Source organism: Phoenix dactylifera, chromosome 18 (genome assembly GCF_051530095.1).
Source record: "Phoenix dactylifera cultivar Ajwa chromosome 18, Ajwa_hap1_PhDact_Kaust_v1.1, whole genome shotgun sequence".
Taxonomy (NCBI): Eukaryota; Viridiplantae; Streptophyta; class Magnoliopsida; order Arecales; family Arecaceae; genus Phoenix; species Phoenix dactylifera.
In genome coordinates this window covers 19379084-19406832 of record NC_143207.1, presented here as the reverse complement: position 1 = coordinate 19406832, position 27749 = coordinate 19379084, and the positions used below count along the sequence as shown (strand labels likewise).

Here is a 27749-nt window from a genome sequence, read left to right as displayed (position 1 = left end):
TCAGGAATTTTATATACTCGTATACATACTCTATATAAAGAAAATAATATAAGCTGATATATTGATCACGCTAACAAAACAAAAATATTTAGGTGATACAAGTTGTCATATAATCTCTAAAATCACTCTAATAAAATCATGCTAATATATACCATCCATACATACTGGAGTCAGTACCAAGAAAAACTTATGTTCATGAGGCACCATTTACCAGCACAAAGTATGTGATTAAGAAGCAAGAGGACAGCAAAGTTGGCACACAAGTGACCCATGAGTAACCTAAATAATACTTTTCGGCTAGTCTTTTTGGATAAGGTCTTGGGGTGTTACTGTTTGTATTGCAAAACTGGGCTAAACAAGTCTCAATAGATAAACTTCATCATGGTAGGATATATATGCCTATCAATACAATTAATATAACTTTGTTAAATCTATACTGCTTGTTCCGATAGCAGTTCTATAAAAGAAATCATTACAACAAGAATTGTATACACCTTTTGTTCCTTGGGAAACTTGACTCGTGCGAGACTTGTATACACCTTTTGTAAATACAGGCTCGCACGAGTCCTCACATACTCTTTCCGTTTAAGCTCTGACGTCCTCGTCGGCCTAAGAATTCAGATTCATTCAAATCTAATCACAAGCACCACGATTGGCCCATAGTTAGCCCAATAGATCCGTGTTGTAGTGTCCTCTAGTCCACATAGGTTATGGGTTGGGTCCACTCTGATACTGTTTGTAACAATCCACGATCTCACCCAAAATGGCTAGTCGAAAGTTATTATTTAAGTTTCTTGATCTTATATAAGTACCCAAGATCGATCCAACAAATTATCGATATGAGGCTAAACACATGCCCGTGCGAATCCTCACATATTCCTCCTATTCAAGCTCCGACATTCTCGTCAGGCTAATGATTCAAATATGTTCAAATCTACGTCCTTGTCAGGCTAAGAGTTCAAATTTATTCAAATCTAATCACAAGCACCACGATCGGCCCGTGGTCAGCTTTAATAGATCCGTGCTGTAATGTTCCCTAGTCCACATAGGTTTTGGGCCGGGTCTGCTCTAATACCACTTGTAACATCCCAAGACCTCATTTAAAAAAGTTAGCCGGAAGGTATTATTTGAAATTCAAAAGACTTCCTAATCAGCCGTATGGGAAATTTAAATTCAAACTTTTTCCATGCGAGTCACATGCTAAAATTCTAAGATGGAAGGCTGGATCATTTGGGCTCGCACTTGGTTGGCCGAAGCGCATGATCCGTTCATCTTTTGACAAGTGTTCGGCTAATGTCCTCTTTGGCCATGGATTGCTGACTTGTCATGCGCATGGGGTATTCTCCTTTGGTTTGCTTTTGTTGTATTTGGTCGCATGGAGATCTCCTTCCTTATTCTGCGCTTGCCTTTGGTTGGCACCTCGCGAATCCTTCCTTGTTTGAATTATCTCATGTGCGCGGATGGATGATGTGGCACACATACATGAGGCGCTGATGGTGTCTTCTTTTGGCAGCCCTTGCAGCTCCTTAGTTGTCCACTGGTGTCCTTCCTTGTTTGCCCATGCACATGGATTGCTGAAGTGGCAAATGCATGGGTGGCTGATCAATGGTCTGATGCATCTAAGCCCTTGCATTCTCGAGGTCGAGCAGACATGGAAGAAATCCATGCTTGGCAGAGACTCCTCCATGGTTTGATTGTTGGACCCATGTCAAGTCCTTCTTTTGTAAGGACTTGGCTGCCTTGTTAGCACCTCCTAGCTGAGCTCCCTTGATGCATCCTAGTCAAGGTTACAATGGATTATAGAGGGTGAGAGAACATCAAATTCTTCTACCAATCGACAGTTATCAGGAGGTGGAGGAATGGGATTTGCAGCATCAAGAAGAATGGTAAGCAGAGTACAGATGACCCAAACTTCATCAGGAGGGTGTTGGATTAGTTTTTCAGATCTAGATGGACAGACCAACCCGAAGGTTGGATAGCATCAAGCGAACTATCTTCGGCATTGAGAGTTTTGGAGGAGGAGAATGCAATGTTGGTAAGTTCGATCTCAAATGTAGAAATCAAGGAGGCTTTATGGTCACTGGCTGAGGAAAAGGCTCTAGGTCCGGATAGTTTCCCCCCAGCCTTCTTTTGGAGATATTGGCATATTATTGGCAAAATGTAATCGCAGCTATTCAGCAGTTTTTCAGCACTGTAAGGATGCCTAGCGACTGGAAGCGGACATTCATCATCCTGATTCCGAAAAGGCAAATACCTCGGAGCTGAGCCACTATCGTCCATCAGCGTGTACACGACTTTGTATAAAGTCATTGCAAAGTTCATGGTGAGGAGGATAAGGGGTGTCCTGCCCATGCTCATTAACCCTGAGCAGGGGGTCTTTATTGTGGGACGTAGCGTCACCGACAATGTACTTATCGGACAGAAGTTTATGGCTGACCTCCAAACAATGCGAGCAGAGGAGTTTGATGGGCATCAAACTCAATATATAGAGGACCTATAATAGGATGAGCTGGAGCTTCCTCACTCGTTCATTGGTGAGCTTTGAATTCCATTAGCTATGGATCAGGTGGATCTTGGGGTGCATCCTGAACACCTCCTTTAATTTGCCATGCTGGTGAATGGCATGCCGACCCACTTCTTCGAGACCTTTGTTGGGCTGCGAAAGGGTTGTCTGCAATCCCCTCTGTTATTCATCGCCTGCGCAAATGCACTTTTCAAATTGTTTTGACATGCTTCCGAGAGTCGGGCGGTCGAGGCCTACAGACCGGAGGGGCCTCTTCAGATTTTGCATCTACTATTTTCTGATAATTGCTTGCTACTGGCCCGAGCGACGAGACAATCAACTGCAATTCGGAGGGTTTTAGAGGATTATTATTGGGCATCTGGGCAGAAAGTGAACTTGGCAAAGTTAGCTATCTGGTTCAGTCTAAGGATCAAGTCGAGGCTGAAGAGCTCCATAAGATGAGGCAGGTCTTTTAGGCACCCTAGCTCTTTCTAATTCCACCAACGCCTGATTCTTTTAGTTTCACAGATCCTAAACTCCCCCATCATCATCCCAGGAGGAGGTGGTGGGGCGGCAGCTAATGGTGGCAGCGGCCGCAGTCAAAGGGAAAGCAACCACAGAGAGGGAGCAGGGACGTATGAACCTATTTGCTCTCTAAACCTAGCAACTAACTTTTAGTTTGGTTTTATTTGGCCAAGGATTTTTTTGACAGATTTCACCCAAACAAGGCAAAGGAATGCCATCCATTACCAAAAGACTTGTTTCTTTTACAGCTAAGAACAAGAGCATCTGCAACCAAGAGACCAGGTGAAATGATGAACGCTTGTTTCACTTGTCTCCACTTTACCGGAACATACACACGCCGCCTCCTCATATAACAGAGAAAGGGAGTACCATTTTATTGGCAGGTTACATCTTAAAGAAGTTACCGGGTTCATCGATAAACCTTATTCCGAGTTCCAGTCATCTATGTAACTTTGAAGGGAGGAGGAAGATGAAGAGTGTGGCCCTCTAGTTCATCCAAAAGACCCGCCTCTCTGTAGCATTCAACAGCATCAGTGAGAGTTTCTTCTAGAGGCCTGCATTTCCAACCCAACTTCTTTAGTTTCTCTGAGGTCGGGGGGGCACTTGGTGGTACGTCAACGATACTGCAATTCGAAATAAAGTAAAAATTAAGATTGAAGTGGAAATATTCATGGTACCCCTCAAGTAAAAAGTTGGAATAGAACGAACTTCTTCTGGTAACCATAGTTAGGATACATGCCCTTCAGCAAGTCAACCAACTCTCGACTACTAATTGGATGAGCTGCACAAATGTATCTTCCAGATGATTCTGGCTTCTCATATACTAGAAGCAATGCATCGGCAAGATCTCGTACGTCTACAATGTGCCAGACGAAGTCTGGCATGGGTTCTGGACCTCCTGTTATGAAATCATGCAGAAAAAAATGCTGAAGTCGGAGAACTCAAAACCCAAGAACAAAAATCACTAGAGTTATATAGAGCTTAATTTTTAATAGAATTATATATCTTCAAAATTTAACGCAGCAATCTAGACCAGATTGCATTTATATTTGAAATGATTTATATATGTCACTAGAGAAAGAAAGATCGAGACCATTTTTCTCTGCATAGATTAGAAAAAAGCTGTGTTAAGGAATGTGTGTAAAGGAGGACCTTTTGTAGCATAGATTAGAAACAAGCTGCTAGCGCTCGCTGTAGGTTGCAGCAATGGTCCTAAAACCACTGACGGGCAAACAGTTAGAAGATCGAGCCCATTTTTCTCTGCATACTCCCAAGCTGCATGTTCTGCCATCGTCTTCGAAAGGCAATACCAGTTCTACAAAAGCAAATAAAGGATTAAACTTAGATTGTTACTTTGGCTCTATCACGCGAGCCTACACAAGCATTGTTCTTGCATTAGTGATAGAATCTTCCACCTACAATAATTAACTCATGGATAAAATCACAAAAATTTATGATGATAATTAAGGATTTTGGCAAATAAAGCGCACTAGCTGTCAACAACACCATTTGTGGTCAAGCCATATATTTTGGACCTATTAAATATGCATGAATAATAGATTTCGGAAGGGGAAGGCGAAGTGGATGCCTTAGAGGCTTATGAAGTGTCTTCAGTGATGGTCCTGTAGTTTGGCAATGTACTCAAAGCTATATATGCATGGCCACCTCACCTCTTAAAAGAGGTGGATTTACTATGTTGTTTCATATTATAATCTGTCAAAGAAACAAAGGGAGTTTGCAGGGCATATATAGGCCAACTGAAATAAAAAGTTCAGTTTAACCCTTGGAGAAACAGTATCTACAAAAGCCCGAACCTGATTTCCGCACAAACCAAATAACCTACAACACAAAAGCTACAGCCAAAATTGTGAAGGAATGACAATAGATTAATTAGAGGATGGCCCAAGTTAACCTAAACGGAAATTGTTGAAAACTATATTAATAGAATTACACTACTGATAAATATGTTTGTTGGCAGAAATAAGGGCATAATAAAAAAAATCTAACATTGATAGTGATGAATGGAGAAGGTACGGTTGCTTAGTTTTATTATCTTAAACATCTGAAAGACATTTATCCAGCCATAGTTACTAAGAATCATGTGACCAGTTGTAGGCCATAAGGGAGTCTGTCGAGCACTAGGTTCACATGTTCCTGTAATAGTTCTTGATACGTAAGCTGGAAAATTATTTTGGAGAAGCAATATGAAGTTTTCTATTTTACTACAAGAATTGTGATGCTAATTAACCACATCGATCGAGACATAGATCCTAAGAAAGACTAGTTGGGTGGTTCAAGAAAAGTGATTAATGAATTTGGGCCAAGAATCCTGTTATGGTGTCTCTTCTATCAGAGGATGCACTGCTAAAAGAGTCTCTCCAACTGGAAACTCAGGCTAGGAGCTGAGGCCCACTGTGCAGACCAGAGACATTAGGTGTAGCATGCATGTATGTGCTCTTGTTCTAGGGATTTCATGTGTGACCAAAATTTAAAGCATTGTATTGGAGATTTTTCTTCTTTGTACTCTTCCATCCATAGCGAGGTTCTTCCAATCATCTCTGCTCGTGGATGTAGGCCATGTAAATGGTTGTCTCTTTGTATTCCGTTTATTTATTAACCCTAGATCTAGCTTCTCAGCATAACACAAGATATGGTAAGTATGAAGCATATTGGTGATCGTCATGCTACTTTGTGATACAATAAGAATGGTTAGTGTTGCTGGAAATTGGATCTGGGGATGACCGCGGACCGAGGAGGAGGAGCTCCGGCTGGTGGTGCGGCGGCGGATGGCTGTCTCTGGCGGACCTACAAGAAGCCTGTAGCTGGGGGATCCGGCGTAGGCCCTCCGATGCTTAAGTTAAAGAGGGGCTTTTAATGGAGAGAAGTATGGATGTATTTTTTGGCCCGAGGGAGAAGAAGAGAGTCCCCTGCCTAGAGCTCTTCCTCCTTTTTATAGGAGGGGGTGTAGCGGTTACCTATGATCGGATGTGATTGTGCGAATCAATGAATTACCATAAACGGCCCGAGATTTTGGGTTAGCTGGCGATCCGTTGAGATCGTGTGCATTCAAATGTTAACAGCCATTGAGGTAGAGATCGCGGGATTTGATTCCGGATATGGAGGACTTGATTTTCGGTGTAGTGGGGAGGTCTACTTCTCCCTTTGACTGGGTCTTTCTTGGCCGTGAGGTCGATCGGGCTTAACTCTGCCGAGACCATGCCTGCCAAGGTCATACCGAGATCGAGGTCGTGAGCTCTATAGTCGTCAATGCCGAGACCAAGCGCTCTGAGGTCGGGCGCTCGGAGGTCGTGACTGCTGAGAATATGCTTGATGTCGTCATGTTCGTCATCAAGTATCGACGATTTGACCATGTGCTTTGAACGATCCATTTTTTCCCAACACTACCTTCCGACTTCCGAGTTCGAGCCGTTTCCGAGCTCGAGCGAAGGAAGTAGCTATCTTTATCATACTAATGAGATCAGGCGGTTTTAAATTGTTTTGTCATTTCAAAAGGAGGGGAACGGGCGCTTTCAGGGGTCTTCAATGGGAGCACGAGGCGGCGGCTTTTTGCTTTTCGAGGCGATTTCGAACCGCGGGTTCATGATGAGGCTCCAATGTTCGACGAGACGCCGCTTCAATTCTGCTTTTAAAGCGACGATCCAGGTTGATGCGCTGGTTCGGTTTCTGAGGTCGGCACGTGGCGTGATCTGGGTGGAAGGCGCGATCAGCTCTTGTCAATTCGGTCTGTCGGAGGAGTCTATATAAGGTCCAAGCCAGCCCTAAAAATCTTTATTTGGCCGCTGTAGCTCTTGTCTTCTTCCTCTTTCGCTTTCTTCTTCTCCTGATCATTATTTAGCCTTCTCCGGAAGTGCTTCAAGGTGTTTTTTGGCGATTCCCCTTGGTTCTTTACTTTTGACCGTTAGCCTTTCCAGCGAGGTCCACGGTAGGTTTTTCTTTTCACGTTCGCTCGGAGGACTGTCAGTCTTTCTTCTTTGTTCCTCCATTTTTCTTCTTTTCTTCTTTTTAGTACTGTGAGTGAGACAATGTCGGGTGGCACTTCTTCCTCTACTGGGGCTTCTCCCTCTCGGGGGATGGAGCTCGGGCTAGAGATGAGCCACGGTCCGAATGGGGTCGGGTCAAGCCTGACCAGAGAAGAATTGGGCACGATTTGGATCCAGTTCTTCTTTCCACGTGAGCTCGAGCTCGAGTTCGCGGGGCCTTGGGACCGAGTCACTAGGCCCCCTCTGGGTCGGGTCGCAGTGTATGTGGAGACACTTCGGGCCGGCCTGAGATGCCCCCTACACGGGTTTGTGGACGAGCTCCTGGAGAGGTATCGCCTCGTTCCAACGCAGCTCGCTTCGAACTCGTGGAGGATAATCATTGGGTTCTTTTCTCTTTGCCTTGCTCATGGGATACTGACCTCGGTAAATGTCTTCCGCGGGTGTTATATGTTGAAGTCTAACCCACGAATGGAGGGTGGCTATACTTTGCCCTTTGGGGAGGTAGGTCGCTATTCCGAGGTGCTCCTACTTCCATCCGTGGATGGAAGGAGAAATTCTTCTTTCTTTCCTCCGACCATCCGTAGGGGTTTAACCTATTGTGGGGTCAGCCAATAGTCAAGGCCAACAATAGGATCCCCGAACTGACTGTGAGCGAGCAGAAGATCCTTGCGGCTCTTCGCGGTCTGAAGGGAGATATCTCTCTGAACGACCTCTTGAGAGAGGAGGCTTTGGTCAATATTGGCCTGAGCTCGGCGCGCCATGAGGGTAAGGGCAGTTGTACTGCTCCTCCCTTATTTCGTCATCCTTCGTTTTATTTATTTCCTCTTATTCTTTTTCCTTTCTTCTTTTTGGGGTCGATCTGACACTTGAGTTCTTTCTCCTTTTCAGATATTGCAGGGATGGTGACCAGTAACGAGGCCCTCCTTGCTAGATACAAGAAGAGGATAGCCAAAGCCGGCGAAGCTCACCCCGTGCCCAAGAAGAGGGCGAAGCCGGCCTCGACCTCTATTCCCATCGAGGTTGAGGACCTCGAAGCTAAGGCTTCCGAGCTTGTTCGGAAGAACAGCAAGAAGAAGATCAGGGAGTGTAGACCGGAAGAAGCTCCCCTCGTCGAGCGTACGACTTCTTCCGGGGCCGCAAGAGATCCAGCAGCCCAAGCGTGCCCGACCCCAATTTTCCAACGTCCCCGCATGGTCGTCTACTTGCGGCGCTCGGGTCCCGAGCCAGGCAGCGGTCTCGGGGTCCCGAGCTCTTCTCATCTTCCTCTACCGAAATCTTGAAGACCCAGCCTCCCGAGCTCTTCAGGGGTCGACATCCCGAGCTCGTCGGGGGCTGGGTGTTAGATGTATGCCCTAGAAGCCAATCTGGCTGACACATTATTAATTCTGGGACATAAATTTGTACTTGACTTTATTATTATTGAATAATAAATGGGCATCTTTTCATTCATATTATTTATGTGTCTATGAATCGTCCAAGGAATTAATAAGATGATGATACATATTCTCAAGAGTTGAGAATTTGAGCCATGTATCATTGGTGATTAATTTCTAAATGCTCCTGATCAATGGATCGTCACGAGGATGGTGATCAATCCGATCAGTGCACTGATCACTTTCCTTCTGGATAGACGAGACTCGAGTCCACAGTGTAGGGACACTGAAGTGATAGTGTAGGTGCTTGTTAGAGAACAAGGGTACTGAGCGTGACCAAGACAAGAAGTCACTTGGATGTCTATCTACTCGTCAGTGACTTGCTTGATGTTGCAGTAGTATGACTGGTCCTTTGACCTGCGGTGCTTCGGCTACTCATAGTGAGGTTATTGTAGTTTGACTGCACATACACATGGTCTCTAGCCATATGGGTCCTTGTAGTGTAGATTGGCTACAGTAAGTTCACTGTAGGAGTAGGGTATGCACGTACATGGAATCTATCGACCTTGATAGATGAGGAGAGATCCTATGTGATTTATTAGACTGAGTTCTAAGACCTTGGCCAGGGCAATAATATACAGTGGAGAAAGAGTTTTCCACTATCGAACTCAAGTCGTATAAATCTAGACATATGACAGATGACGGGGTTTGACGAGTTATCCATGACCTCCGGTCTGTAGGGATCCACGATAGAAGGACTGTATCATGCAATAACTGCACCTAGAGGTTCATCATTCTATTCTGCTGGGTGGCCACTACATACTGCTAGGTGTCACTAGTGGATGGTGAGACTCACAGGGATCATCTTGATGGTCGATGAACCCTGATGAGTTGAGTTGAAATTGTTTCAACCCATTGAAAGGAGTTTTCAATGATATTATGATAGAGATAGTAATATATCTCACTATCAGTCAGAATAGAACCTATGGGGTCACACACATTAGAGGTAATGACTGATCCGATGGTTGAATGTGATTAGGAATCACAAATAATCAATTAGATTGATAAATGGATAACCCGCTAAGAGTTAGTGGTTAGAAGAAGAAACAATTGCAATCGGATTGCAATTTAATTAATTGAATTTAATTAATTGGACTTGATTATGTGTCCTACTTGGAGTGGGATTCATGAAGTCCTAATTGGATTAGGATTTTAAATTAAATTAGAATCCTATTTGAAATAGGATTTCTAAAGTCCTAATTGTCTTAGGGCTGAAATTTAATAAGTCCTAATTAGATTAGGATTATTTTAAGTCCTAATTAATTTTAAATTTAATCTAATTAATTTCATGACTCCTAATTGGATTAGGATTGAAGAGTTCAATAGAGTCATGGTTCAATTAAATCCTAATTAGATTAGGATAAGGAGGAAATTGAAATGGGTTCATACAAGTCCTATTTTGACTAGGATTGGACTAATGCACTAGACCCAAATTAAATCACCCATTAATTTGATTAAGTGGCAGATTTAAATGGATAAGAGGGAGGGGAATATGCCCCTCTCTTTGAGCCATGCGTGGGAGAAAAAGGAAGGGAGCACGCCCCTCCTAGGTGGCATGAAATAGAGATAAGGATGAGCTCCTAAAAAATAGGAGCTAGCTCATCTTTATCCCTTTGCATTCCAAAAGGGAGAGGTGATTTCGGCCAGAATTTTGGATGCTTTTCTTGGGCATTTCGTGGGAACCTCTCCTCCCCTCATTCCTCCTTCCAGCCACAAGAGAAAAGGGAGAAAAAGAAAGTGATGGGGACATCAGAGCCCTTCATCCAGATGATCCTGAGCCCCCGGATTGAGCCAGACCCATTTATTTGCATATTTATTTTATTATTTTATTTTTGGGCTTATTTGCATTCTAGGGTTTATTTGTGGTTTATTTTATTTCTGGGCTTATTTGCATTTTAGGGCTTATTTGTGTTATTTGTGGGTTCATTAGGATTTATTTCTGTGTAAGGGGGGTTTATGCAAGTTGTGTATTTGTGCCCTATACATAGGGAACTATTTTCATGATTAGGTTTTTAATGCAGAATTAAAGAACTCTTTTCCCCACGTCTCCTCTTCTTCTCTTCTCCTCCCTTCTTCTTCTTCTCTTCTTCTTCCTCCTTCTCTTCCCCTCTTCCCCTGCCTCCATTTAAAAGTTAGTCCGGCATCAACTTGGTATCAGAGCAAGGCTGGCTTTGCCCCTGCTGCCAAGGCCACGATCCAGCTCTTTCCTTCTCTGTCACTCGGTTTTCAACAGATTAAAAAAAAAAAAAGAAAATCCTTTCTTCCCTCTCTCTCGGTTCTCACACAAGGAACAGGCCCTAAATCCCTTCGCCAGGTCCACCCCACCCGCCGTCACACCTGCGCCCACCACCGCCACCAGTCGCCGCCAGCAGCGCCGAGCCACCGTCGGACGTCCTCGCCGCCGCCGCTGCCCAGTGAAGGCCCGAGCCCGCCGTTGAAGGATCCATATCCCCACGAAAACCCGCCGCCCCTGGTCCGACGGAAAGCCCTTTCGGCCGCGACCTGCCGCCACCGTCTGTGGCCGGATACGGGAGAGGAACGCCGCCAAGGGTTCCAACCACGCGGTCCACAGTCGGCCGGAGAAGACCCTCGCGCCACCGGCCGCTGCCCGTCGCCGCGGACCACGGAGCCGCAGCCGAGATCACCGCTCTCCGCCACGGCCATCGGAGCCCGCCCCGCCGCCGCCACCGCGAAGTACGGGACGCCCTCCCGAATCCGTCGGGAGGTTGAAGAAGGTTGGGGCCACGGGTAAGTCTCAGACCCGTTAGCCCGCCCCACTAGCCCGGATCCGTTCCGGAGGAAAAAAAAAAAAAAAACGTGCACGTGAATTGCACGTGCGGTCGTTAACGGGTATCGGAGCGGGTTGCGTTCTAAAAAAACCCGAATCCGATAATCCGAACCCGAAAGAGTTAACCAAAAAAAAAGAAAAAAGAAAAAAAAAGAAAAAAAAAGAAAGGGTAACTGTTCATCTTCCCCGATCGTCTGCCCGCCGCTGTTGTCGTCGCCCCGCCGCCGCTGCCGTCGTCGTGGCTCCTCCGCCGCCGTCTTCGCCGAACCGCCGAGGTGCCGCCGCTCCCTCACGGTGCTTCCCCGTCGCCGAGCGCCGTCGCCTCCGAGCCCCTCCTTCTCCTCCGTCGTCCACCGCCCGAGCCGCCGGTGCCCGAGCCGACGCCACCATCCCGCCGGGGCCCGAGCCGACGCCACCATCCCGCCGGGGCCCGAGCTGACGCCGACGGCCTCATCGTACATCCCCTCCCATTTTCCTCACCACCGGCCGACTCCACAGGCCGCCCGCCGCCCTCCTTCCGCCGTCCTCTCCTCCTCACGGTCCGACTGCCCCGCCGTGTTCCTCTCCCCATCTTTTGCACCACTGCCGCACCCCTCCACCACTCACCACCACTTCCTCACCCACAGCTCGCCGCCCTCCCTTTCCCCTGGCCCTCATCCCTTTCTTCTTCGCCCATTGCAACTCACCCGAGCACCTCTCCATCGACCCCAGACAGGCCCCTTTTGGGCCGGGCCACCCACTGCCTCCTCACAGGCCCAAGCCAGCAGGCCCTCACTACTGAGGCCTGATCCCATCTCACGAACTCAGCAGGTCCACTCTCCTCCATTTTACAAGCCCAGCAGACTAGCCAAGGTGCTGTGATCAGATCCAAATAGAAGCCAATTTAAGCCAATTGAAAAGGTCCATCAGCTGCAACCAAGCAACGATCGTCGCCCCAGCCCACGAGCACACATTCTGGTCGCCTACTTCACGACAGGTAATAAGGTTTCCACTTTTCTTGGGCTTGTTCATTTAATTATGGTCTAGTTCTCTTGCATGATAGCTACATTTTTTTTTAAAAAAAAAAAAATTACTTTTGCTGTCCAAATTCAGAACATAGAAGCCCTACTTTCAAACCCATCCTATTCGCCTTTGAAAATCTAGATATTAAATTAGCACACCCTAGCATCTGGACATTTCTCGGCATTCTTCGATCAATTTACTTTAGGATCAGAACAACTGTACTACTTGATTGCAATCTAATTTCTTAAATTGAATAATCTTAATCCTTAATTCTGAATAACCGAAGTAAAAATCAGCAACATTTAAATTTTAAGTTATTTTGTGAAAACTTGCTGATTTCTGAAATCATAATAGATTGCATTAGTAGGTTGTCCTGCATCAAATCTGGTCCTGCATCATACTTATAAGGGTTTCATTAGTGACACTACATTTCACATCATCACCCAGTGTCATCAGTGCAAGCCAACCTGTAGTGATATGGAGCACTATCTCAATAAACCTAAAACCCCTATAGCTACCATGAATTCCGACATTTTGAGATCTGTCCTAGAACAGATAGTTGCCATACGGGCTGGATACAAAGAATTCCAACAAGAGATCCGTGAGCTCGTGCAACATTCTAGGACCCCTAAATCGCCAACCCCTGTTACAGCCCAACCTAAAATCGGTTTGGTCGCACCACCTGTAGTCCTTCCCCACTCTCCTAGGCACCAAACCCAATACTCTAGGTGTCAACAATTCGGCTATATAGCGCCCCAATGTTGCACTAAGACCTACCCGATTACTGAACCAGAAGTTAGGAACCAAGAGGCCGAATATGTCGAAGAAGTCTATGAACCAAATATAGAAGACTATGAAGAAGACTTTGAAGACGAACCTACAGAATTAGACTTTGTCCAAAATGATTCCCAAAGGGAGACTATTGATCTAAGTACAACCAAGCCACTTCACATCACTACTGTGGAAGAGGTAGTGACAGATATTGAGAGCAAGTCACCTGAATTGGCACTTGTAGCTAAAGATACCCATGCAGAGTCCAACCTTGAACATTCCCCAGTAGTAATTTCTCTTCTAGAGGAGTTTCATGATGCACTCCCTGATGATCTTCCGGATGCACTTTCTCCAATGCGTGATATCCAACGCGCAATCGATCTAGTTCCTGGAGCATCCCTGTCCAACCTTCCACATCATAGGCTCAGACCGAATGCATATGCTAGGACCTGGAATTTAATGTTACCAACAGTTGAGTTTGCATGTAATAATCCATTCGAATTGGTGCATGATCACAAACCTAGGCAACCCATAGACCTATTTTTCATGTCTCATCAGTATAGAGTCTTTGAGTCTACACAATCAATCGCATCACATCCACATTCATTGCATCAAGAAATCAGCAACTGTAGTCACTTTAATAACTTAAAATATAAATCCCTTGCTGATTTAACTAGACGTTATAATGAGTTAAGTGAAAGAGATTACGTCATGATAAGAATTAGGTTTGAACGACTTTCTTCGGAAACGTTTAAGAAATTGCAAATTTGTAGTGCAGAACAGTTCAAAATCTTAAAGAAAACCAGTTCGAATGCATATGTTGTGGATCTTCCTGATGACTATGGGATTAGTGCGACATTTAATATTGAAGATTTAGTCCCATACAAAAAGATAATATTCCTGCCTTCTGACCCCTTTATTGATATACCTGCCCATGTTGGACACCCTGCCCTATTACCTGCTGTTGAGCCACCACCTCCCAAATTTCATGCACGCAGAGAACAAATAGAACATATATTGGATGAGCAGGTTATTTCAAGCAGGAACGGTGGTTACCAACGTTACCTTGTTCGGTGGAAAGGTCGACCAAAGTCTGATGTGACGTGGATTTCCAAAGCACAGTTGCAGCGCATTGACCCCGATCTTCTGGAGCAGTACGACAGCCGACCAGACCTATACTCGACGGGGTCGAGTTTTTCTCACCCGGGAGGAGTTGATGGGGACATCAGAGCTCTTCATCCAGATGATCCTGAGCCCCCGGATTGAGCCAGACCCATTTATTTGCATATTTATTTTATTATTTTATTTTTGGGCTTATTTGCATTCTAGGGTTTATTTGTGGTTTATTTTATTTCTGGGCTTATTTGCATTTTAGGGCTTATTTGTGTTATTTGTGGGTTCATTAGGATTTATTTCTGTGTAAGGGGGGTTTATGCAAGTTGTGTATTTGTGCCCTATACATAGGAAACTATTTTCATGATTAGGTTTTTAATGCAGAATTAAAGAACTCTTTTCCCCACGTCTCCTCTTCTTCTCTTCTCCTCCCTTCTTCTTCTTCTCTTCTTCTTCCTCCTTCTCTTCCCCTCTTCCCCTGCCTCCATTTAAAAGTTAGTCCGGCATCAGAAAGGGTGGGGTGGCCTTCTTCTTCCTCTTCCTTGGGTCCAGCATAGGAGAAAAAGAAAAAGCTGCGAAGAGCCTTTGTTTCTTCTTCCTTGGCATTTCCTTCTTCTTCCTCCTCTCAAGCCAATCAAAGGTTGATTCAAAGGAGAGGATCTCAGCCATCAAAAGCCATCTCTGCAAGGGAGCTAGCACCCCGGTGAGATCCATAGGCTTCGATCGAATCATTACCTCGTGTGGATACCCGTAGAGGCCGGACGCGTGTGCGGCTTCCATCGAACCTTCTACAAATTCACGTGAATCAGATTTGCGGAGACCATCTACCCGTACAAGGTGAAGATCTGATCTTCTTAATGATTTTAAAATGATTTAAAATAATTTAATTCTAATCTATCTACAAACGAAAGTTTTTAAAATACGTTCATGCGATGAACGGATCCCGCATATATTTTTCCGCTGCAATCTGAAAATTATTTCGAAATTTTTATGGCATATGAGGGATGCTAACAGTGGTATCAGAGCAAAGGTCCAAGAGTTGTGACCGATCTTCGGAAACTCTCACGCGTGATCGTGTGACGAAGCGTGGCTCTCCGTCCGGAGGCGTATAGAGATGCGTGCTCTGATAGGTATACATGGGTGTCACCCTATTTTTAATAGGACCGAACCTATGTAGGAGTGGAGACTCCCCTAACAGTGGTATCAGAACCATGGTTATGTAGATTAAGATTAGAATTAAATTTTTCAAGGCATTTTAGATCTGAAATTTAAGGGATTATGCTTGCTGAAATTTATATATGCAGAATTTTCAGCTTGCTGATTTTTCTGCATACTAATTTTTAGATGCTTAGATTAATGATTCTAAAGCTTTGATAATGTGATTACAAATATTTAGAGTCAAATCTAGCATGATCAGCAAGTCATGAGATGAAATAATCAGTTAAATATCAGATCTAAAAAAATATTTTTTATGCATGTGATGCGTATGGTGATGATCATGGATGGACCCTTTGAATGTGCTGAAATGTTCTGCGATGTTCTGTGATGGATGTAATTTTAATTTTCAGATGCCTGCGTGCATCTTACATTCATGTATTAGAGACCTGCGTGTCTCATATAAAAGGGTTGTAATTTATTATTTTATTTTTATTTAATTTTTAAAGCAATCTGGGATGTAATCTGTGATGTGTGTTGCACGTCGATGGTTGATCGATATGTACATCAACAAGCTCAACATGCGCAGATCGAGATCAAGGGTTGATTGAAGATGGATCAAGGAGTTGATCATAATTGGACCTAAGGGATCATGATCGAGTCAAGAGTTGAAGACGATTAAACCAATTGACGTGCATGTGCTTGTAAAATGACCCCATCCTGGATCCATGATCATCACCATTTAATTTTATTTTGATAAATGCCTGGATGTTTAATGCTTATGTCTATGCGGGTAGACTTATATTTGCATGAGATGTGAATACGCGATCGAGTGAGACCTAAATCGAAACCTCCCTAATCAGTCGAGGGTGAACCAACATGAGTTAGTCATATTAGATTAATTGATCTAATTGGTGTCTAGGCAAGCCTAAAAGGTGGTTACTTAATTAGGACCTTACTCTCTGAGTAAGGGGAGCCTCCCACCTGCTTACCTGGCCAATTGTTCGATTACCTCTTATGAAGAACTCAAGTTGCAAACACTAAGACTTGATTATGCAATATTAAGTCCATAGGTCTTCCACCGTAGTAGAGCTGCGAAGGTCTTTTCGGTGTTGATTTGTCTCGGCTGGACACAGTGGGCAAGTTGCATCGGGGGGCTGGACCTCTCTATTAGACATGAGATGTTGTGGGGTAAAGATGGGGTTGGGCACCAATAACTGTTAGGTGAGGACCCAATGACGACTTTATTTCTGCGGTTATACGGTAGGTCTGACTTAACTAAGTAATGGGGCCAATAACTGTTAGGTGAGGTCTTCATCACTTAGAGACCAAGTACCACTGCAATTTGCTTGAGAAGCATTGTACAAGAGTTGTACACTCATCCATTTATATGTCACCAATAACTGTTAGGTGAGGCGGCGTGTAAATCGGTGAGACCGCAGTACCCACTAAAAATCCTAGTCGCGTAGGGTTTTCGTTTCTTCATCAAGGGAGTATGAGAGATTCGAGAAAATAGTGGGAGCATATTTGTTTTAAAAGTCCCTAGAACAAATTAAGTTCAAGTACAAAGTCTAACTAGAATCTTTACTCTCTACATATCACAATGTCAGCTTCAAACCCTTTGACCCGAATCCTTGAGACCAACAGACTGACCGGAACCAACTATAAAGACTGGCTTAGGAACCTGAAAATTGTTCTGAATTGTGAGAAAATAGGGTATGTGCTCGAGAATGATATCCCTAGGCTACCAGCACGTCCTACTGATGATCAGCGTGAGACGCATCAGAAGTGGACTGATGACGACATTAGGGTCAAGTGCTATATCATGGCATCCATGACTAACGAACTTCAATGCCAGCATGAGAACATAAAGACTGCTAGAGAAATACTGGCTCACCTGCAAGAGTTGTATGGTGAGCAGAGCCGCACTGCATACTTTGAAGTGTCCAAGAGGCTCTTCAAGGCAAAGATGCGTGAGGGGCAGTCTGTCCATGATCATTGTCTGACTATGATCAAGGACCTCGAGAAGCTTGAGAAGCTCAGTATGTCCATGCATAAGGAATTGCAGATAGATCTGATCCTGCAATCCCTTCCTGATTTATTTGGTCAGTTTATAGTAAACTACCATATGAATAAAATTGAATGCACGAAGACCGAGTTGTTGAACATGTTGGTAACTGCTGAAGGGGCCTTGAAAGGTTCAAGAGGCTCTGTTCTGGCTGCTGAGCTGACTTCTGGTTCCAAGAGAAAGTCTACTTAGAAGAAAAAGAAGTCTGCAAAGAAGCACAAGAAAGATAAAAAGCCTAAAAAGGAAGTTCATAAGAAAAAAGCTAATGACAAAGGAAAATGTTTCCACTGCAACGTCAACGGCCACTGGAAAAGGAACTGCCCTTCATACCTCGAGAACTTGAAGAACAAAAGGGACACACCTTCTGAAGGTATGCTAGACTTGCTTGTGATTGAAACTAACCTTACGGTTTCTTCTACTTCTAGTTGGGTTATAGATTCTGGTTCTAGTGCTCATTTGTGCACTACTATGCAGGGTCTAAAGGAAAGTAGGAGGCTGGCGGAAGGTGCAGTAACCCTTCGGGTTAGCAACGGGGCAAGAGTTGCTGCTGTAGCTGTGGGCACCTATCCTCTGCGATTACCGTCTGGATTTAGTTTACAACTTAGAGACTGTTATTATGTCCCTGCTGCTAGCAGGAATTTGATTTCTGTTTCGTGTTTAGCACAGGATAGTCATATTTTGACCTTTGACAAAGACTACTGTTCAATTTATTTCAGAAATAAATTAGTTGCACGTGGTTTCATGATTGACAGTCTCTATCACTTGCATATTGATGTGTCTGTGAATGTGTCTGTGAATGTGTCTGAGCAAGTAGTGAGTGCCATAGGATCTAGAAGATCCAGAGATGAGATAAACCAGAAGTATTTGTGGCACCTCAGACTTGGCCATATTGGAGAGGATAGAATGAACAAAATGGAGAAAGATGGGCTTCTCGGCCCATTGACTTCTGAGTCATATCCAGTTTGTGAGTCCTGTCTTCAAGGAAAAATGGATAGATTACCTTTTGTAGGACATGGGGAGAGGACCACTGAAATACTCACCCTGGTACACACTGATGCGTGTGGCCCATTCGATGTGCTAGCCAGGGGTCGTTATTCATACTTCATTACCTTTACCGATGACTATTCACGATATGGGTATGTGTATCTTATGAGATACAAATCTGAGTCTTTTGAAAAGTTCAAAGAGTTCAGAAATGAAGTAGAAAAACAGACTGGAAAAACTCTTAAGGTTCTTCGATCAGATCGAGGAGGAGAATACCTTAGTGGGGAATTCCGGGATTATCTCAAGAAAAATGGCATAGTCTCACAATGGACGCCTCCGGGTACACCTCAACTCAACGGGGTGTCAGAAAGGAGGAATCGGACTTTATTGGATATGGTTCGATTCATGATGAGCTTCACTGATCTACCTATGTTTCTTTGGGAAGATGCATTATTATCCGCAATTTATTTATTGAATAGAGTTCCCTCTAAATCCGTTCCTACCACACCGTATGAGATATGGCATGGTAAGAAGCCGAGTCTTGGTCATCTCAAGATTTGGGGATGTCCGGCCCACGTCAAGCGACTACAGGCGGACAAGTTAGAGTCTAGGACCATAAGTGCTCGTTTCATTGGATATCCTAAAGAGTCATTAGGATACAATTTTTACGTCTCAGAGGATCACAATGTGTTTGTGAGCCGACATGCCGTCTTCTTGGAAAAACAGTGTATCCTTGATAGAGGCAGTGGGAGAAAAATTGAGCTTGAAGAGAGAGTCTCTGAAAAGCAACGAGTCATGGATCCTATAGAACCTATTCATACAGAGCCAGTACACGTAGTACCTCCTCCACCTCGTAGATCTAGTAGGGTCTCCCATCCTCCCGATAGATACTTAGGTATACTAGTAGAGGACACCGAGGAAATGTTCCTCATGGGAGATAGGGAACATGTACAGGATCCCAATACCTACGACAAGGCGATATCTGATATCGATTCCGAGAAATGGCTGGAAGCCATGAAGTCAGAGATAGACTCCATGTATTCCAACCAAGTCTGGACCTTAGTAGATCCACCAGAAGGTATAGTACCTATTGGATGCAAATGGATCTACAAAAGGAAGATAGGTTCGGATGGAAAGGTAGAGACCTATAAGGCAAGGCTAGTGGCAAAAGGGTATAGTCAGCACGAAGGCATTGACTATCAGGAGACTTTTTCACCTGTAGCCATGCTAAAATCCATTCGAACGTTGCTTGCCATTGCAGCGTTTCATGATTATGAAATATGGCAGATGGATGTGAAAACTGCTTTTCTGAATGGATATCTTGATGAAGATATCTATATGGAGCAGCCTTTGGGTTTCACTTCCAGTGATGGAGATCACAAGGTCTGCAAGCTGCAAAGGTCCATCTATGGACTAAAGCAAGCATCTCGGAGCTGGAATACTCGATTCAATGATGCAATCAAATCGTTTGATTTCATCAAGAACGAAGAGGAACCGTGTGTTTACAAGAAGGTTAGTGGGAGTGCTGTCGTGTTCCTCGTACTGTACGTGGATGACATCCTCTTGATTGGGAATGATGTTCCCATGCTAACCTCGATCAAGGTCTGGTTGTCAAAAGAGTTCTCCATGAAAGACCTTGGGGAAGCATCCTACATTTTGGGGATTAAGGTCTATAGAGATAGATCTAAGAGGTTGCTTAGCCTATCACATAGGATGTACATAGAGGAGGTACTGAAGAGGTTCAGTATGGAAAACTCCAAGAGAGGTCTCTTACCCCTTAGGCATGGGATTCATCTCTCCAAAAAGATGTGCCCCAACACATATGAAGAGATTCAACGCATGAGCAGGATTCCTTATGCTTCTGCAATAGGGAGCCTCATGTATGCCATGCTATGTACACGACCTGATATAGCCCTTGCTGTGAGTGTCACTAGCAGATATCAGTCGAATCCAGGCGAAGAGCACTGGACAGCTGTGAAGAACATTCTTAAGTACTTAAGAAGAACTAAAGATTTGTTCGTTGTCTTTGGAGGAGCATCGAAGTTAAAGGTAGAAGGATACACAGATTCAGACTTTATGACTGATATTGATGATAGAAAGTCTACATCTGGATATGTGTTCTTGTGCAATGGTGGTACGGTTAATTGGAAGAGTTCCAAACAACCGATCATTGCTGATTCTACCATGGAAGCTGAGTATATCGCCGCCTCTGAAGCTGCAAAGGAAGCCTTCTGGTTCAAAAAATTTATTGCAGAACTAGATGTAATGCCACCAGATGCCATCACACTCTACTGCGATAATAATGGCGCCATAGCTCTTGCTAAGGAGCTAAGGTCTCATCAGAAGTCCAAGCACATAGAGCAGCGCTTTCACCTTATACGCGACTACCTCGAGAAGAAATATGTCGAGGTGCAGAGAGTAGACTCCACGGACAACGTGGCAGACCCGCTTACTAAGCAGCTAAGTCAGCAGAAGACTGAAGCCCACTTTGAGAAGATGGGGCTTAGATATATGGCTGATTGATTTTAGTGCAAGTGGAAGATTGTTAGATGTATGCCCTAGAAGCCAATCTGGCTGACACATTATTAATTCTGGGACATAAATTTGTACTTGACTTTATTATTATTGAATAATAAATGGGCATCTTTTCATTCATATTATTTATGTGTCTATGAATCGTCCAAGGAATTAATAAGATGATGATACATATTCTCAAGAGTTGAGAATTTGAGCCATGTATCATTGGTGATTAATTTCTAAATGTTCCTGATCAATGGATCGTCACGAGGACGGTGATCAATCCGATCAGTGCACAGATCACTTTTCTTCTGGATGGACGAGACTCGAGTCCACAGTGTAGGGACACTGAAGTGATAGTGTAGGTGCTTGTTAGAGAACAAGGGTACTGAGCGTGACCAAGACAAGAAGTCACTTGGATGTCTATCCACTCGTCAGTGACTTGCTTGATGTTGCAGTAGTATGACTGGTCCTTTGATCTGCGGTGCTTCGGCTACTCATAGTGAGGTTATTGTAGTTTGACTGCACATACACATGGTCTCTAGCCATATGGGTCCTTGTAGTGTAGATTGGCTGCAGTAAGTTCACTGTAGGAGTAGGGTATGCACCTACATGGAATCTATCGACCTTGATAGATGAGGAGAGATCCTATGTGATTTATTAGACTGAGTTCTAAGACCTTGGCCAGGGCAATAATATACAGTGGAGAAAGAGTTTTTTACTATCGAACTCAAGTCGTATAAATCTAGACATATGACAGATGACGGGGTTTGACGAGTTATCCATGACCTCCGGTCTGTAGGGATCCACGATAGAAGGACTATATCATACAATAACTGAACCTAGAGGTTCATCATTCTATTCTGCTGGATGGCCACTACATACTGCTAGGTGTCACTGGTGGATGGTGAGACTCACAGGGATCATCTTGATGGTCGATGAACCCTGATGAGTTGAGTTGAAATTGTTTCAACCCATTGAAAGGAGTTTTCAATGATATTATGATAGAGATCGTAATATATCTCACTACAAGTCAGAATAGAACCTATGGGGTCACACACATTAGAGGTAATGACCGATCCGATGGTTGAATGTGATTAGGAATCACAAATAATCAATTAGATTGATAAATGGATAACCCGCTAAGAGTTAGTGGTTAGAAGAAGAAACAATTGCAATCGGATTGCAATTTAATTAATTGAATTTAATTAATTGGACTTGATTATGTGTCCTACTTGGAGTGGGATTCATGAAGTCCTAATTGGATTAGGATTTCAAATTAAATTAGAATCCTATTTGGAATAGGATTTCTAAAGTCCTAATTGTCTTAGGGCTGAAATTTAATAAGTCCTAATTAGATTAGGATTATTTTAAGTCCTAATTAATTTTAAATTTAATCTAATTAATTTCATGACTCCTAATTGGATTAGGATTGAAGAGTTCAATAGAGTCATGGTTCAATTAAATCCTAATTAGATTAGGATAAGGAGGAAATTGAAATGGGTTCATACAAGTCCTATTTTGACTAGGATTGGACTAATGCACTAAACCCAAATTAAATCACCCATTAATTTGATTAAGTGGCAGATTTAAATGGATAAGAGGGAGGGGAATATGCCCCTCTCTTTGAGCCATGCGTGGGAGAAAAAGGAAGGGAGCACGCCCCTCCTAGGTGGCATGAAATAGAGATAAGGATGAGCTCCTAAAAAATAGAAGCTCATCTTTATCCCTTTGCATTCCAAAAGGGAGAGGTGATTTCGGCCAGAATTTTGGATGCTTTTCTTGGGCATTTCGTGGGAACCTCTCCTCCCCTCATTCCTCCTTCCAGCCACAAGAGAAAAGGGAGAAAAAAAAAGGGTGGGGTGGCCTTCTTCTTCCTCTTCCTTGGGTCCAGCGTAGGAGAAAAAGAAAAGGCTGCGAAGAGCCTTTGTTTCTTCTTCCTTGGCATTTCCTTCTTCTTCCTCCTCTCAAGCCAATCAAAGGTTGATTCAAAGGAGAGAATCTCAGCCATCAAAAGCCATCTCTGCAAGGGAGCTAGCACCCCGGTGAGATCCATAGGCTTCGATCGAATCATTACCTCGTGTGGATACCCGTAGAGGCCAGACGCGTGTGCGGCTTCCATCGAACCTTCTACAAATCCACGTGAATCAGATTTGCGGAGACCATCTACCCGCAGTGAAGATCTGATCTTCTTAATGATTTTAAAATGGTTTAAAATAATTTAATTCTAATCTATCTACAAACGAAAGTTTTTAAAATACGTTCATGCGATGAACGGATCCCGCATATGTTTTTCCGCTGCAATCTGAAAATTATTTCGAAATTTTTATGGCATATGAGGGATGCTAACACTGGGGGCCGCTCTGAAAGGAGACCCTTCTGCCCGGAGTGGTCGGTCTTCGAGAATGACTCGGCCCTCTATAATAGTGACGTCACTTGCGAGGTTGTTCGCTGCGTGTTGCTCCCAGCTGACCAAGCCGAGCTCGAAGCTAGTGGTGTCGGCAATTTTGTCGACCAGGCCTACTACTCCGCCGTCCGAGTAAGTTATATTCCTGCTTTCGTTTTCATATCTTTCTAAGTTTTTGATCTCGGCTCACTTTCATTTCTCTTTCCCACAGCACCTCCATGAAATTGATATGCCGATCGCCGTGGCGGCCGAGTTCCAAGACCAGGCTCAGAGGAGCCAGAAGGGGCAGGAGGACGCCGAGAAGAAGCTCGGGGAGGCCGAGTCCTCGCAGAGGGAGGCCACCGCGAGGATGGAGGCTGCCGAGGCCGAGCTTCGGTCTATGGTCGAGCGTCTTGAGGAGGAGGAGGCGGTGCATGCCCTTGCCATGTCGACACTTCGTGCCTCCGAGGCACGCCTGGCCGACGCCTAGTCCGAGCTCGTGGGCCAGAAGTACGAGGCGGGGGTCCTCTGGCTGAAGATCGAGCAACTCGAAGCTCGAGAGAAGAAAGCGTTGGAGCAAGCTTGGAACGCGGTGCAGATCTTCCACGAGTCGGTCGAGTTCCTGGAGCTAATGGAGGAAGAGGCGGTTGATGGGCTCATCTGCAGCTTTGAAGATTTTCGGAGGCAGATGCTGAGGATTTGACCCAAGCTCGACCTCCACAGTCTTCAGCCTCGTTTAGGGGTCGCTGTGGACGACGATGCACCCGGAAGCCCCGAGGATGACGGCGCGCTCGATAGTGCGCCCGAGAGCCCTGAAGCCGAGACTGAGCGTGGGGTCGTCGAGGCCGAGATCGAGGTGGCTGAGCAGGCTGCTTAGGAGGCCCCATCCGAAGAAGCTGCTGGGGGTCCTCCTGAGGAGGCTTCTGAGGCTGCTCCCGAGGCTACCTGTGAAGTTTCACCCGAGGTCGCTGCAGATGCTCGCAGGGCTACTTCAGCAGAAGATCTCGAGGTGGTTCTCATGGAAGATCCCGAGGTTGACGTCGAGGCCACCGCCACCCCGGTGATATCTTAGGACTTATTTTTTCTTTTCTCTTTTTTGTAAATGAGGTCAGTCGTTGAGGCCATTGTGCGGCCAAGTGGGTCGGCTTCGGGACCAAAATTCTGTACTCAGCCTTAGGGCTCCTCATTAATGAAATGCATGCTTTCTTCAATCTCATTGTGTCTTTGGACTTGCTTCCACTTGTGCTTTCAACAAACCCTTGTCTTCGACCTTTTGAGTTGAACTTCGTGCATTATTCGTTTTCACAGATGATTCTGACATTTTTTGGAGAATTCCACTAAGTCTTTGGGCTCGGACTTAGTTGTAGTGTGAGTCGAGGCTGGGTTGTTGTTCGGCCATTGGAACTTGAGTGCTTCTCGATCCGCAGTCTCTGCTTTAGGCATCTAGGACCGTAGTCGAATCTTCGTTAAGTAGTTCCTAAGATCGGGGAGCCTTAGCTCGCAGTTGACTCGGCAGGGCGTCCCAAGCTTGGTCGGAACGTCTTTAGGTTGTACTTGAGATTGTCGCAGCAGGTCATCTCGAACATGGTCGAGGCATCCCGAGCTTGGTCGAGGCATCCTGAGCTTGGTCGAGGCGTCGCTAAATTTTCCCCAAGGACTCGAGTCATCTCAGGGACATCCTGGAGTTCACAAGCAGATTATCATTAGAAGAAGCGTTGAATAATTAAGAGAAAATTTTGAGAAATGCCTTATTGGCTGTGTTTCCAAACACTGGAGACTCTTAGGAGGGCTTTATTGATAATACATCTGGAGGTTCTCGGAGTGCCAACTTCGGAGAATGGGGGTCCCATCAAGGGACTCCAACTTGTATGCTCCAGGCCGTTGGACCCGAGCAACTTGATATGGACCTTCTCAGTTTGGGGCAAGCTTTCCTTACTCGGTAGGTTGAGAAGCCTCGGCATTCCTTAGGACGAGGTCTCCTTCTTTAAAGAGCTTGATTTTCACCCTAGCATTGTAGTATTGTGCCGCTTTCCGCTGGTACCTAGCCATGCGGATTCGAGCAGCTTTCCTTGTTTCTTCAAGGAGATCTAGGTTGCCTCTGAGCTGTAATGAGTTGGTGGTTACGTCATAGCCCTCCACCCTTGGCAACGGGAGCCCAATTTTCAAGGAGATGACTGCTTCCATTCTATAAGCCAGATTGAAGGGGGTTTCACCAGTAGGAATTCGGAACGTAGTTCTGTAGGCCCAGAGCACATTGTAGAGATCTTCGACTCATTGTCCTTTGGACCTATCTAGTCTAGCTTTTAGCCCTTGAAGGATAGTTCAATTTGTCACCTCCGTTTCTCCATTGGTCTGAGGATGGGCGACTGAGGTGAAGCGATGGTTGATGCCGAGCTCGGAGCAAAATTTTTTGAAGCGGGCATTGTCAAACTGTCGACCGTTGTCGGATATGAGGATGCGGGGGAGCCCAAACATGCAGATTATCGATTTTCAGACGAAGTCTCGCATCTTTGGCTTGGTGGTTTGGGCCACTAGCTCGGCCTCGACCCACTTGGTGAAGTAACCGATGGAGATGATGAGAAATTTTCTTTGTCCAGTGGCTTGGGGAAAAGGTCCTAAGATATCAATTCCTCATTGGACAAATGGCCAAGAGGCACTGATCGAGGTCAGCGGGACTGAGGGTCGGCGCTGAATGTTGGTGTTTCGCTGGCATCGGTCACACTTTTGGACGAAGTCTACTGCATCTTTCTGAAGTGTGGGCCAGTAATATCCCTGACGTAGAATTTTATGGGCCAAGGCCCTGCCTCCTAGGTGGTTCCTGCAGATTCATTCGTGTACCTCTCGCATGGCATAGTTCGAGGGACGAAGGCACCTGAGGAGGGGAGACGTGAAGGATCTGTGATAGAGCTTGCCTTCGTACATGAGGTATCGGGAAGCCTGTCATTTAATTCGGCATGCTTCGAGCTCATCATCAGGGAGAACTTCATTCTGCAAGTAATTGACGAATGCGTCTATCCAGCTCGGCTCGGTGTCAACGCAAAGGACTGGTTCAGGCTCCTCGGTGCTTGGTGCTTGGAGGTACTCGAGCGTCGTAGTCTTCGGAAGCTCGCTCATATGGAAAGTTGCCAGCTTCGACAATTAATCCGCCCTCGCATTCTCTGCTCTGGAGATATGCTGGATGTCAAGGTGCTTAATGTGGAGGTGATATCTTGCACCTTTTGGAGATATTTCTGCATTGACGGCTTTCTTGTCTCAAAATCTTCCAAGATTTGGCTCACGACCAGTTGGGAGTCACTGAAGACCTTCAGGCTTTGAACCTCGAGCTCTTTCGCCAACTTGAGCTCGGCAATGAACGCCTCGTATTTTGCTTCATTGTTAAAGGCAGAAAACTCGAAGCGTAGGGCTTGTTCCGCAACCACTCCATCTGGGCTAGTAATAATGAGGCTTGCATCGCAACCCCCTGAGGTTGAGGAACCATCCACATGTAGAACCCATGGTTGCCATGGGGCCTCCTCTTTTGATATGAGCTCGGGCTTGGGGTCATCTGGTAAGGTGCACTCTACTATGAAGTCAGCGAGCACTTGTGCCTTGATTGCCGGCCTCAGGAGGTACTCGAGATCAAATTTTTCGAGCTCGACCGCCCACTTTGCGATTCTTTCCGTGCGATCCGACCATTGCAGAACTTGCTTTATGTGTTGATCAGTCAATATGGCCACTGTATAAGCCTGAAAATACGGTCGGAGCCTTCGGGCTAAGATGAGTAATGCGTAAACCATCTTCTCTAGCTTGGAATACCGGATCTCTGCGTCCCATAGAACTCGGCTGGTGTAGTATATCGGTTTTTGAGATTTGTCTTCTTCTCGAACCAGGACCAAGCTGACCGTTACCGAGGAGACAGCCAGATACAGATAAAGGAGTTCACTCTGCTGGGGTTTCGTGGGCAACAGAAGGGAGGCGAGATGGCGTCTGAGCTCTTCAAAGGCTTGTTGGCATTCTTCGGTCCACACGAAGTCCTTAGGTCATTTGAGAATCTTGAAGAACAGGAGGCATCATTTTGCTGACTTCGAAACAAACCTCCCTAAGGTTGTGATTCATCCGGCGAGCTGCTGTACTTCTTTGACCGTCCTCGATGGCATCATCTCTTGCAGTGCTCGGATCTTTTCTGGATTCGCTTCAATCCCACATTGAGTTACCATGAAACCGAGAAATTTGCTCGAGGTGCCTCCGAAGGCACACTTCGTGGGGTTGAGCTTCATCTGGTACCTTCTGAGGACGGAGAATGCCTCGTCAAGGTCGGTTATGTGGTGTGCGGCCGTCTGGCTTATTACCAACATGTTGTCTACGTAGACCTCCATGTTTCGATATATCTGGTCCTTGAAGATTTTGCTGATCAGCCTCTGATAGGTAGCCCCGACATTCTTCAACCCGAATGGCATCACCTTGTAACAGTAGAGGCCTTTGTCAGTGATGAAGGTCGTCTTCTTCTCGTCTTCGGGCGCCATT

The 27749-nt window shown here is 45.2% G+C and overlaps 1 protein-coding gene across 2 annotated transcripts in view; it reads right to left on the bottom strand.

Moving 5' to 3' along the window:
* Positions 1–3216: 3216 nt before the first annotated feature.
* LOC103695516 (cinnamoyl-CoA reductase 1-like) overlaps positions 3217–27749 on the bottom strand; it is a 41543-nt gene continuing 17010 nt past the window's right edge. For both annotated transcript variants that reach the window (XM_088714500.2, XM_088714501.2), the window contains exons 4-6: positions 4181–4343; positions 3737–3926; positions 3217–3651 (exon numbers count right to left, since the gene is read on the bottom strand). In XM_088714500.2, the coding sequence (XP_088570626.2) occupies positions 3471–3651; positions 3737–3926; positions 4181–4343 (534 nt within the window). In that variant the 3' untranslated portion in view covers positions 3217–3470. The remainder of the gene's footprint in view (positions 3652–3736; positions 3927–4180; positions 4344–27749) is intronic.